A 12311-nucleotide genomic window follows, 5' to 3' on the forward strand; every position below is an offset into this window, starting at 1 on the left:
GCCCCGCTCGCCTACGGCCGGCCGGCCGGCCTCCCACTCGGCTCCGCTCCCCGAAGTGGCCCGCTCGCTCGCCCGAGAACCAACCAACAGGTCACTCGACGCCCGGGTCTCCAGACGCCCCTTGGCGCAGCACCGGCGCTCCTCGCCGGAGCGAGCTCCCTGCCCCCCTTCCCTCCCTGGCAGGCGATCAACCTGTTAGACCTGGCGGGGAAGGCGGAGAGCGGTGCCGCCGCTCCGAAGTCCTCCGGGAGCCCCGGCCGGGCTCCGCAGCCCCTCGGCGGGGAGGACGCGTCAGTCGCCGCAGCAGTTCCCGGAGCGAAGCTTTGGCGCGGTCCGCATCCGACGCCTGCCGCGGGGGGCTCTGCGAAGAGGCAGCCGGACGCCCGAGCCCGTCGACAGCGGTGGGTGGGTGGGGGGAGGAGGAACCCGGAGGCGAGAGCCGCCTCCCGGGAAAGAGGGAGGCAGACACCCAAACAAACGTGACTGGGGTTTGAAGAGCGAGGAGGATGGGGGGAGGGACACCTGTCGTGGGAAACCAGCCCCGAGACCCGTGTCAGGCCAGGCGAGCGGCCAAGGAAAGTGGCAGACGGATATTACAGAGGCATCTAAACATTACCGCCGTCTAAAGCAGCCCCCGCCCATAAAGCCAGCCTTGCAGGACCAGCCTGATATAGTCCCTCTAGTTCGGCATCCTGTTCCCCCCCAGTGGCCAATCAGGCAAAATCCTAAAGGCCAAAGCCTCTCCCTCCTGCTGCTGGTAATCCCTGCTTCTGAAAAAGGAAGATCCATTCATCCAGCAGGGCCAATAGCCACTCTCAGAACTGTCTTTTATGAACTGTAAACCCATCTAAACTACTGGCCCTTTGCTATATCCTGAGGCAGTGAGTTCCACAATGCTTCTTTGAAGAAGTACTTTATTCCATTGGTCCTGAATCTATCATTGGGTGATCTGGATTTCTCTCATGATTGGGACTGTCCATTTTCTCCATGTCTTGAATCATAATCAAGAACCAGGATGAGGTAGGGGCTTGAGGGTCAGACTAGGATCTGGGAAATGGGGTTCTGCCATGGCAACTTGCTAGGTGACTTTAGGGACAGTCACACACACTCGGCTTAAGCTACCTCACAGGGTGGTTGTTGTGAGAATACAGAGAAGAGAACACTTTGGGTACCCACTGGGGAGAAAGGCAGGGAATGAATGAATGAATGAATGAATGAATGAATGAATAAGCCTCGCATATGGCTTTGTCATGTCCCTGCCATCACCAGTCGCCTTTCCCCCACCCTCCACATTTTTTAAAAGATGGCTGTGTGTTCATTTCTGGGAAGGCAGTACTTAAATCTCCTTCAGGCAAGGACCTTCATTTTCATTATAAATTCTCAGCATATTTACATAGCTGATCTGATTTCCATCCCCACTTCAGGCTTTTCATTTATATCCTCATTTTCGGTCATGGAACGTAAGGAAGAATCTATAGGGATGCTCACACCTAGACATTGAGCCGCATAGTTTCAGTGGGGTCACACATCTTATGCCTTTAGCCCATGTTCTGGAACTACTGAGGAGGGGCTGTGGCTCAGTGGCAGGGCATCTGCTTTGCACGCAAAAGGTCCCAGGTTCAGTCCCCAAAACCTCAGTCCAAAGTATCTGGTGCAGGTGATGTGAAAGATCTTTGCCTGAGCCACAGCCAGTCTTGAGTGGACAGTACTGACCTTGATTGACCAACACTCTTACAGTAGAGGGGCAGCTTCATATGAAGCAGGTAATAACTAGAGGGGAATTAGACACAGTCCTTGGTTTTGAGGAGAATGCTGAAGCCAAGTAAAACTTGCCTCTAAAAACACACACAACAAAAACTCAATTTCCAAGAAATCAATTTCTGATGACTGTACCCAAACCTGCCCTTGTGCTTTTGAGAAATCACCTATGCATTCACCTAGAACAGTGATATCCTGATTTGCATCAATGAGCACTGTGGTTTCTTGCTATCATTACATTCCCACAACTGCCAAGCCATCTCCTGTAATGTCACCAAAACATGCAATATCATTCTTCTTGCTTGGGGCCACTATGGACATGCAAGAATGTATAAGTCGTTCAAGACTAGCAATACTATGATGCTGTGCAACATTGGACACAATGTGAGTTCACTTGAAAGCATGCTTGAGGGCCCCCTAAAGCTTACAATGTGTTGCGGCGGAGAGCAGAAACGTGTGTGTGTGTAGAAATCCAGGGCCTAAATGACACTGAGCCATTGAGAAAGTGATAGTGTAACAGTGGTGCGAATGGAACTAGGTATATTTCAGTTCAACCAATGCAATTTATGTGATCATCGGGAGCCATGAAAATGAAGCCATGAAAGTGGAATGAAGCCATGAAAATGAAGCCATGAAAATGGAATTCCTCTGGTAGCTTTCAAACACGACCAAAAGCAAGTAGTTATTCTCTGCAGTTCTCCAAGTTACATCCTCAGGTTTCTATTCTCCTTAACAGTAGATGCTTCTAAGTCCTTAGTAGTTTCTTCTGCCATTCACAGTGGTTTCCTAGAGGGAAACCAGGAGACGTTTCAAAGATCTCCAGTGAAAACTTGAGAGAGTCGGAATGAAACCGTTCAAAAGCACAGCCTGCCAGTCTCAGGCCTGAACAATCAGTGTTGGAACTGGCCCTCACGTTATGGCTTACGCTGGGTACTGAGTTAACAGCTACACTGTTCTGTGCTCAAAAGGCAGGGACTTTTCTTCAACAGTTGCTCAGAAGCTGAGCAGTTGCAATGCTTGGCTCAGATTCAATGGTCATCAATATGGACAGGGTGGCATAGAGATCCATGCAGCACTCTGAGGTTAACAAGATTCCATAACAGAACATTCATACAGACAGAGCAAGAAGGAAGCACTAGTTTAGTATAATAGAGGGACCATTTGTTTGGGGATGTACATAGTTCAGTTCAGATCCCTGCATAGGCTCCATAAGCCACTATCCTGTCGTGTCTCTTATTTCACAAGGTGAATGGAAAGTTAAAAAGGAGTCCATCCATGTATACCTCCCCAAGCCCCTTGGAGAAAAAGTAGCCAAGAAACAGTTTCCCCAGGAAGAGAGTCCTCCCGCATGACCAAAGAGGTGTGTCTTGACAAACAAAGGTGAGGAGGGCAGTTATAAAGTTACGTACATGGTTCTGATCAGGACCTGTGAGTTTGTGCAAGGACAGGTGTGCCCTTGGATGCTGCTCTTCAAGCTTAAAGAGGCAGCACTCACATTTCACAATGCATAGATGCCTGGTTCTGTTCCTGCTGGCAACATCCCAGGATCATCATTGTTACATTTGCACGAGTGCCAAGAAGAAGAATGCCAAGCCCATTCCTGGTTTTGCAATCAAGTGCAGTTAATTCAGTCTCTTTCAACCCTGGGCACACATGTGCTTTTGTGTACCAATTGTGTGTTGCTTTTTCACACCACACTCTCCAAGGCAGCGCACAATATTAAAAAGCCAAAATGTCCAGAAAAGCCAATTAAAAACAATGGACTGCAAGAACAACTATTAAAATACAACAATAAACACAGAGCAGTTGATGCAAATAGTGGCCACAAGCCAGCAAATGGTGGCCTGGAGACAAAGTGCTTCCTGACCCCAAAGTGGTGATCAGCATTTCCCTGGGTGCGTAAGAAAGGGCCACAAGAACTAAGCATTGATGCATCCCTTCCTGCCCTCCCTCTCATGATCTGCCTAAGTTCACAGAATCAGCATTGCTGTCAGATGGCCATCTAGCCTCTGTTTAAAAACATCCAAAGAAGGAGAGCCCACAACCACCTGAGAAAGCCTGTTCCACTGAGGAACCACTCTGTCAGGAAGTTCTTCCTAATGTTTAGCCGGAAACTCTTTTGGTTTAATTTCAACCTGTTGGTTCTGGTCCAACCTTCTGGGGCAACAGAAAACAACTCTGCACCATCCTCTAGATGACAGCCCTTCAAGTACTTGAAGATGGTTATCATATCACCTCTCAGTCATCTCCTCTCCAGGCTAAATATACCCAGCTCCTTCAACCTTTCCTCATAGGACTTGGTCTCCAGACCCCTCACCATCTTTGTTCATTGTATATATTCACTGAAAAATTAGATTTGCTATTTTCCAAAGGTACCCTATATCTAGGAGATCAAAACAATGGGATATACTGAGAACAAAGGATGACTAAAGATATATTCTGATGCATTTTATTCCTGCACTATACTTCAGCACAAAAATGGAATGCCTATAATCCTATGGATGAAATCTTTGGCACAGTTCAACTCATCTCCCATCCTCCATATGCATAGCCTATTCTATTGTTCTAGCCATATTCCCTAAAGTAAGAGTTAAACTCTACCATCACAACTTCCTGTCATTCTTGGCTTTCTTTTCTGATTCCCTCTTCAGAGAGGGAAGACTCAAAAGTCCATGGCAAATTTGCTCTTAGAGTTGGCCTATATCTGAAACCTTCACAAAGCTATGTATTTATAAGTACCAAATCACTGGGCACTGTAGAAAAATTTAAATGGATCCTGCCTACAGGCTTATATTCGCAAGTGAGAAAGCCAAGGCACAGGAGAGGAAAGCTAGAGTGAACATTCCCCTTGAAGTCCTGCCATTCATCTGATATTTGGATATGACCAGAAATTCCCCATTTTGTTGCAAGGTTAGAGGAGTATTCTGGACAGTATGCTAGCCCTACATACAGTATCAGGGGGGTCGGTGGGGGGGGTGAAAGACCATTCCTTATTTGCTTACTTGCTATGCTGGACATCTTCTGACACTAGTAAATGTTCATGCGTTAGTTAGGGGAAGGTATGAATGGGCCCTAATCCAGCATGCATAGATGTTATACAACCAATTGCAGTCTTACATTTACTATACATTCAATCATATGTGTAATGGCGTAATGGTGTAACATGTAATGGTGGGTTCGGCCCAGTCAAATGGGATGCTGCCACATGGATGCCTGCTGGGATCAGACGTAGGCCTGGGGCGCAATCACACGCACAATTAGCCCTGCCATAGGCATGAATGCCAGGCGGATTTAAAGGGCGCGATCAGACACGAACATCTGGGAAGTGCCCCACACCCATCGGCAACCTGTTCTGCTCCCCCGCAGAAGCAGACTAAAAAGACACCGGGGAAAATCCGGTAGTAAATAGGTTGTGACAGGCCATGGATGGACTTTCCTGTGTCTGATCGCTCCAGCACGCTCTCGTGGCATCGGGATGGTCTGATCAGGCCATCCCAACTCCGTGCTGTTGTTTGTGCCTGCCGCTTCCAAGGACTGTGTGATTGAGCAACTGTGGGTCAAATTCCTCCGGAGGATATAGCCTCACTTCCCCCCTGCTTTATCTCATGCATGTGACCACCCCCCTGAGGTGCCAAGGGACTGAGCCCTGCACATCTTCCGCCTCCATTTCTTACCACACATAGGGCCAGACCATTATTTCTTCCAGCCCACATTTTCCTACTGTACCACCCATGTCAAGGCCTGCCATACTTTCCCCCCTGCCTCATGACCTATTTTTGGTCAGCTTGGTCTGAGAGAGGTGAGGCCACTGCTCATGCAAAATGGATTGGTGTGATTTCAGAAAGAAATGGCATTAGGCTGTTTCAAGGCCTCACACTGTGGTTTGCATATCATTCTCTTTTGTTGGGAGTACGATGTGATCTCAAGAAAAGACAAACCCATTAGCAGATTTTCCACCAGGAATACAAAGTGATGTTTGGGGTGGACTGGCCCTTCAACTCGCTGGGAAAACTCCCACTGAGCGGATGATTTATTGTCATTTATTGTTATTTGCCTCAGGCCCGGTCTGAGATCAGTGGCCCCTGAGGCACTGCCAGGACAGGGCCATTTTGGTTCTGTTTGCTGCAAGGATCTTTTAAGGATTTGAAGGGCTGTTACTCGGAGGAGGACAGGGAGCGGTTCCTGTTGGCAACAGGGGATAGGACTCACAATAGTGGGTTTAAATTAAGGGTGGGAAGGTACCGGCTGGATATTAGGAAAAAGTTTTTTACAGTAAGAGTTGTGCAACAGTGGAATCAGCTGCCTAGGGAGGTGGTGAGCTCCCCCTCACTGGCAGTCTTTAAGCAGCGGCTGGACAAACCCTTGTCAGGGATACAGTAGGCTGATCTTGCATTGAGCAGGGGGTTGGACTCGATGGCCAGTATCACCCCTTCCAACTCTATGATTCTATGAAGGTCCCTATCAGCCCCTGGCCTTGTAGTGTTTATTACTGTAGAGCCACACTGAACTTCAGTAGCTGGAATGGCAACTCAGCTTACAGTATTTCTGGAGAAGCTTTCATTTGGCCTACTGAACATTTCAGTTTATAGGGATTATCTGTACAAACACTTGTCAGGGATGCTTTAGGCTGATCCTGCATTGAGCAGGGGGTTGGACTAGATGGCCTGTATGGCCCCTTCCAACTCTATGATTTGTTAATATATATAACCATTGCACCGAAGGCTGTAGGAGAGGCAAGAGAGAAGGTCAGTGATAGAAGTCTTTGCAATTTTTCCCATCTGCAGTGTCATGTATGTTACCTGATTTGCAATTTTTCCCATCTGCAGTGTCATGTTACCTGAATGCCTTTGAAAGTGGAAGGCAGGTTTTGTTTCGGAGCCAATCTACATATTCAGAAGGAGCACTTGGTATACCCAGTTTGAGACTGTACCAGTTCACAACTGAATAGAGGGATTATATAACTGGATGTTTCCTTATCTAAAAATTCATTGGACACAGAAAACTTGCATATCAGTTAGAAGCTAGATCTTTTCCCCTGACAAGCTAGCTTTCTATGTGCAGGGAGTAAAAACCAGTTGTATTCAGTCACGTGATTCTTTCACCTGTTGCCTAAAGTGACACAGTCCAAACAGAGCTTTACCACTGGGATTCTCCTTACGTGAGTTCATGATCAACATATGCTTGTATAAATTCACTGGCCTTAATGGGGAAACATATCAACCTATGAAAAAAGAAAAGCTATTTGTAGTTTTGAAGCAATGTTAATTTAAACTAGATTAGTGTACAGCTCAAGCCTATGTACCATTCACTTGGATGGAAGTTGCACTGAATTTAATGGGGCTTGCTCTCCGGTAAGTGAGCATAATGTTGTAGCTGTGTTTTTATTTAGTTTGGAATCTTCTTAGTTAAGGGACATGCAAAACATGTTAAGATAATTGCTCTGGTTCTTTTAAAACCACTTGTTCTCTAGCACAAGTATTCTAGCTATACTCCTCATTTTCTTTATTGTATTTTTAATGTAATGACAGGAAGATCAACTTTTATTTTTCTTTAACAGACCAACAAAGTTTAGTCTGGGTGTCCAATGCTACTTTTCAATTTAATCCTGCTATTTCAGCCATGTGCCAATATATTTTGTCTTATTTTCTTAATATATTTTGTATAGATTTCCAACTTTAGAAAAATCCAAAACCATAACAATTTTGAAAATAATGTTTTTTTGGAGGGGAATATTTCAGTGATTGTCCAGAGATAGATTCTTCTCATAGAAATTCTTGGGGCGGCTGAGCTCTCTTTGCTGTAGGGCGTTGGTTCAGTCAGTAATCTGATCACTTCTAGCCAAATGGTTATCTTTCGCATTAACGAAATACGCATTACCATGATGGAGCTTCTGCTAAATCGGTATGCAAAGGAACATTAGCCTGCGGAACATAATCTGTTGTCTAGATACAATTTTATTTAAAGAGGGTTTTTTAAAAAAAGAAAAATTGACAATTAACACCCGGCGATCTCATTTTACGCCATCTTATTTCGGAGTAGGTGCCATCAAACTCGTTGGGGCTTTCCTCCTAGTCGAGGAGGCTACTGTCAAATCTGTGGTGTCCAGGAGCAACAAAATTATTGGGGGGGGGTTGGTTCTCCCGTCCTCTGCTTCGGAAAAACAATTCCCAGCAGACAAATGTCATGTGTCTTATCAATAGATATAATAAACACCTCTATGTATTTCAGCAAAACAGTGAAATAATTCCACGCAGCCCACATAAGACACATTCGCACATAGTAGGAGAACAAATTTCCCATCTTATCAGCAGACATAGGTATCTTCTACAGTATAATTTTGGCTCCTGTTTTCTTTTTTGGAAAAAAACCCCACAAACCTTTTGTTTCTGGAGTTGCCAGAGCAAACAGATGGTGGTAACACACACACACACACATGCACACAGAGAGAAAATTGCACTGTGGGCTTTACCACCTCTCTCCCCTTCAGCTTTCCAAAAGTCACCCTTGACTCACAGCAGTTTCCCAGAGTTACCCCACCCAGGCATTGCTTCCTTCCATTCATCTTACCTGAATACGACTTCTTCATCATAGCCTGGCTGCGCTAGGAGCTGCTGCTGCTCCTGCTGCCCTTCGCAATGGCAGCCTGCGTTTGAGAGCAGGCTCAGGAAAAGTTTGGAGGCATATTTAAAGTATTCTCTAAGGTATTGGCTAGAAACATCAAGCCTATCTTTGTGGTATAAAGAGATCATTAATGGGCATTAGGAACAGGAGACCATTACGACTTTCAAAGATCATAAAAAATGCATAGCCTCAAAGAGTCGTTTTCTGGCATCCTCACACCGTTTCTTGGACATCGGTCGGTGCTGCTCCTCCTGTGATATTTTGCCTAAATGTGTTATCTTGCAAATGCCAGATTTTATTTTCTCAGCTCCTAGAATAATGATACCCCACCACCACCACCACCAAACGAAACTTGATCCTGCAGTGCATTAGGCCTGTCTGATGCTTCTTGTTTTTTTGCAACTCCAATAGCTTTTTCTTCTTCTTTTTTTTTCAGCAGCAAAACAGCGTATTCTGCTTTGGTTTTGTTTGAGCTGAATTATTGATGAACAGCAAATGCTACCCAGGTCGTAGACAACATTTACAAGAATCACAGCCGCTAAACGTTTGGTCCTAATGACTGCACGGACACCTTTCTTTCTGCCTTTCAACACTGGATTTGTCTTCGATTTTAAAAAATGTTAATATTCTTGCTATGCTAGAGGGATATTTCATCACTGCTGATAAGTCCTGAAGCTTTCAAGGGGAAAAACAAAAGTTCTAGTAACACCCCCCACTGTGTTCTATCAAGTCAGGTTGTGGAGATGGTCACCGTTTTAGATGGCTTTAGAGATGGATCACCCAGGAGGAGAAGAGAGGCCACGACAGCAACGTGGGAACTCTCTTGAGTACTGAGGGAAGAGGGCTTCTGCCTTCATACCTTGTTTGAGGGCTTCTCAAAGGCATCTTGCTGGCTAGTGTTGAAAATAAGGCATTGGATTAAAGGGAGCGTTGGTCTAGAACATACAAAGCTGTCTTCTCCCAAGTTAACCCCTTGGTCCATCTGGTTTATAATTATCTAGTCTGAACAGTAGCAGCTTTCCCTATGCAGAGAAAGATCTACTTGAAGTCCTTTCGTGGCTTGATACTGGGATCTTCTACATGCAAAGCAGGTGCTGTACCATTAAGCTATGGGTGCTGTACGACCAACACTTGTGGGCTGCCTTATACCTTGGCCTCACCATCTGGCTCACAATTGCCTGGTCTGACTGATAGCAGTTCTCAAGGCCAAGAACGTTTGAGTGGCTGAAGCTGGGATCTTGTAATGCATGTCCTGTGCCACTTTTCATCCTGGATGGATCCAGCAGATCTTTCTATGAGAAGAAGGATCTAATGTGCATGCAGAACTCCACACAAACATAAATGACCTGGTTTTGGCTTCATGGTCATGCAAAGGCCAGAGTCTCAGCTGCTCCCAGAGCGGAGAAACCACCTGTCTTTGACCCATGTTATTGGACAAAAAAGCACTCTTCCAACATGGACAACATGGAAGCAAGTGGACAGACACACAGGCTACAATCTACTAAGGGGCAAGGAGACAGGCCCTTGACTAGAGATGCCATCCATCCCTTTGAAAGCTCTGAGACTGTGAGACAGGATGGTGCCATGACACCTCCTTGTTGACCATCTCTGCCCACCCACCTCTCCTGTGCAGAGTCACCTGCCATGGGTAGAGAATTTTTGTGCCATTAACAGTGCCCTCCTAAACAACCCTACTCAGTAGAATAGAGCAAGAGTCCAGTAGCACCTTAAAGACTAACACAATATGTGGCAGGGTATGAGCTTTCGTAAATCACTGCTCACTTCTTCTTCAGGTGCTACTGGACTCTTGCTCTTTTCTGCTGCTATAGACAGACTAACATGATCTAACTCTACTCAGAATGCTAGTCAGTTCTGTCCAATGAGTCTTACTTCCAGGAAAGTGACTGCATTGTAAGGGTTGCTATAGGATGACTGGGGGCCCAATCAACAAGGTACTTCCTTCTGTGCGAACACCATTGAAATGAGGAAAATATTGCCATTGTTGTGCTTCTACATACTTCAATGAGGTTCATGCATGAAAATGTCCCAGTGAATTCTGCCCGATTCCTTCACTGTTGGAAAGGAAAGGGTTGGGTTGGGTTTCCTACCTCAGGCACCAGAGTGCCTTAAAATGGCCTTGCTGTAGAGTACCATGCCTAGACAGAGAGTCTTGCACTTTTGTCCTGTGTTTCAGGCTCTTGATGATGGCATGCAAAAAACTTTGGCTTGGTTGGCCAATGGAAGCCAGCACCCTTCCTTTCATTTCTACCTGCTGCTTAATCAATAAGGCAAACCATAACTCTCACAATCACCATTCCATCTTTGGCTCTAACTACTGCACTTTTACCCATTGCACTGAGAACCGTCTAGTTGGTGATGGAGCGGCGCCTTGACCGGCGGGGGTGGCACTGCTCAGCATTTAGCCCCAAGCTGGGTTTCTGGCCTCTCATTTTGCAAGCTGAACACTAAGAAGCGCTCACAGCAGCCAAAAGGACTAGGAAATAGTATAAAGTGTCTTCTTTATTAGGGCTGGAACTTGTTTCATTCACAGATGAATTGACTACCATTTTAACGGATAAACTGGTGGACAGCAGCTTTGGACAGCAAGTAGGGTTGCCAAATGTACTTACCCTTGGCAGGGGGGGAGCCTTGCCGGGCTCCGGGAGCTCTTGTAAGAAGTGACGTGCTACATCACTCACGTTGGGGGCGTGGCCCAGATTGTCGGGGGGGACCATATGGTTTCCCCCCTGACGATCTGGGCCACACCCCCAATGTGAGCGATGTGGCTGCATCACCTCCGGTGAAGCAGCTTCGGGGGCGGAGTTCCCCCCGGGGCCCAATTCCACCACGGCAGAAATCGGGCCTCCACAGCGGGGTTTTCCCGCCCCCACTTGGCAGCCCTAACAGCAAGGTGAGAGTTAAGAGACAACCAGCTTATTTTGGCTCTAGTGGGCTAATGTAATAAGAGAATGAGGGGGGTGGGGAAAGATGGCCTTTCCTTATTGGTTGGAAAGTAAGAATCCACCCTTTGATGTTGTTTTTTTTTACTTTCATCACAAGGCTTTTTTTGTTTCTCCCAGTTTTGTTGCTGATTTTGTTGGTTTCACTTATGGCATTTGTACAATATATAGGAAAGATGGCCTTTCCTTATTGGTTGGAAAGTAAGAATCCACCCTTTGATGTTGTTTTTTTTTACTTTCATCACAAGGCTTTTTTTGTTTCTCCCAGTTTTGTTGCTGATTTTGTTGGTTTCACTTATGTCATTTGTACAATATATACCACTAGGCGTAAGGCCCATTGTGGGAAGATATACAACGAACTCTAGAAGGAAGCTCCAGGTGACTGTCCCGACTGTGGCTGGTGGGGCGGCAGAGGGAAAGGGAAAATAGAGGGAGGCAAGCCATGTTTATTTCCTTCTGCTTAGCTATAAGGCAGGGCTTTCTCAAGTCGTTTTGCTGTCCCAAGTGGGTAGTATGGGAGGACAGCCTCATGGTAACAGGTATGGTTCCCTCCACTACAGCCTGGGGAGGACAGGGTTTGGGGTACAGAGGGACCTCAGCAGGGTACAATTCCGTAGAGTCTATTGCCCAAAGCAGCCATTTTCTCCAGGAGAACTGATCTTGGAGATCTCCAGGTGCTGCCTGGAGGCTGGCAATACTAAGGGGAAGGCCAGACCTGTAGATTTGAGGGGTAGAGCCTGGGGAGGGCAGGGTTTGGGTTCTGGAGGGACTTCAGCAGGGTATGATTCCATAGAGTCCACTGCCCAAAGCAGCCATTGTAATAGCAGGGAAATTTTCAGTAGGGGAAATGATGTACTGTGGCTGGGGAACACGGTGATTTCTGGGAGATCTCCAGGCCCCACAGGGAGACTGGCAACTCCAGTGACTGTTTAAGGGAAAATTGCTATATGTATTTTACCTCAGGACACATTC

At 46.3% G+C, this 12311-nt stretch overlaps 1 protein-coding gene across 3 annotated transcripts in view; it reads right to left on the reverse strand.

Moving 5' to 3' along the window:
* Positions 1–12311, reverse strand: part of FGF13 (fibroblast growth factor 13) — a 270713-nt gene that overhangs the window by 57478 nt on the left and 200924 nt on the right. Inside the window, exon 1 of one of the 3 annotated variants that reach the window (XM_015417975.1) lies at positions 8326–8359. The exons of the other annotated variants lie outside the window; for them this stretch is intronic. Within the exon in view, the coding sequence (XP_015273461.1) occupies positions 8326–8347 (22 nt within the window). The 5' untranslated portion in view covers positions 8348–8359. Of the gene's footprint in view, positions 1–8325; positions 8360–12311 lie in introns of those variants that run through there. 3 annotated transcript variants of the gene reach the window in all.

Source organism: Gekko japonicus, unplaced genomic scaffold (assembly GCF_001447785.1).
Source record: "Gekko japonicus isolate JY-2015 unplaced genomic scaffold, Gekko_japonicus_V1.1 scaffold954, whole genome shotgun sequence".
NCBI classification, from domain to species: domain Eukaryota; kingdom Metazoa; phylum Chordata; class Lepidosauria; order Squamata; family Gekkonidae; genus Gekko; species Gekko japonicus.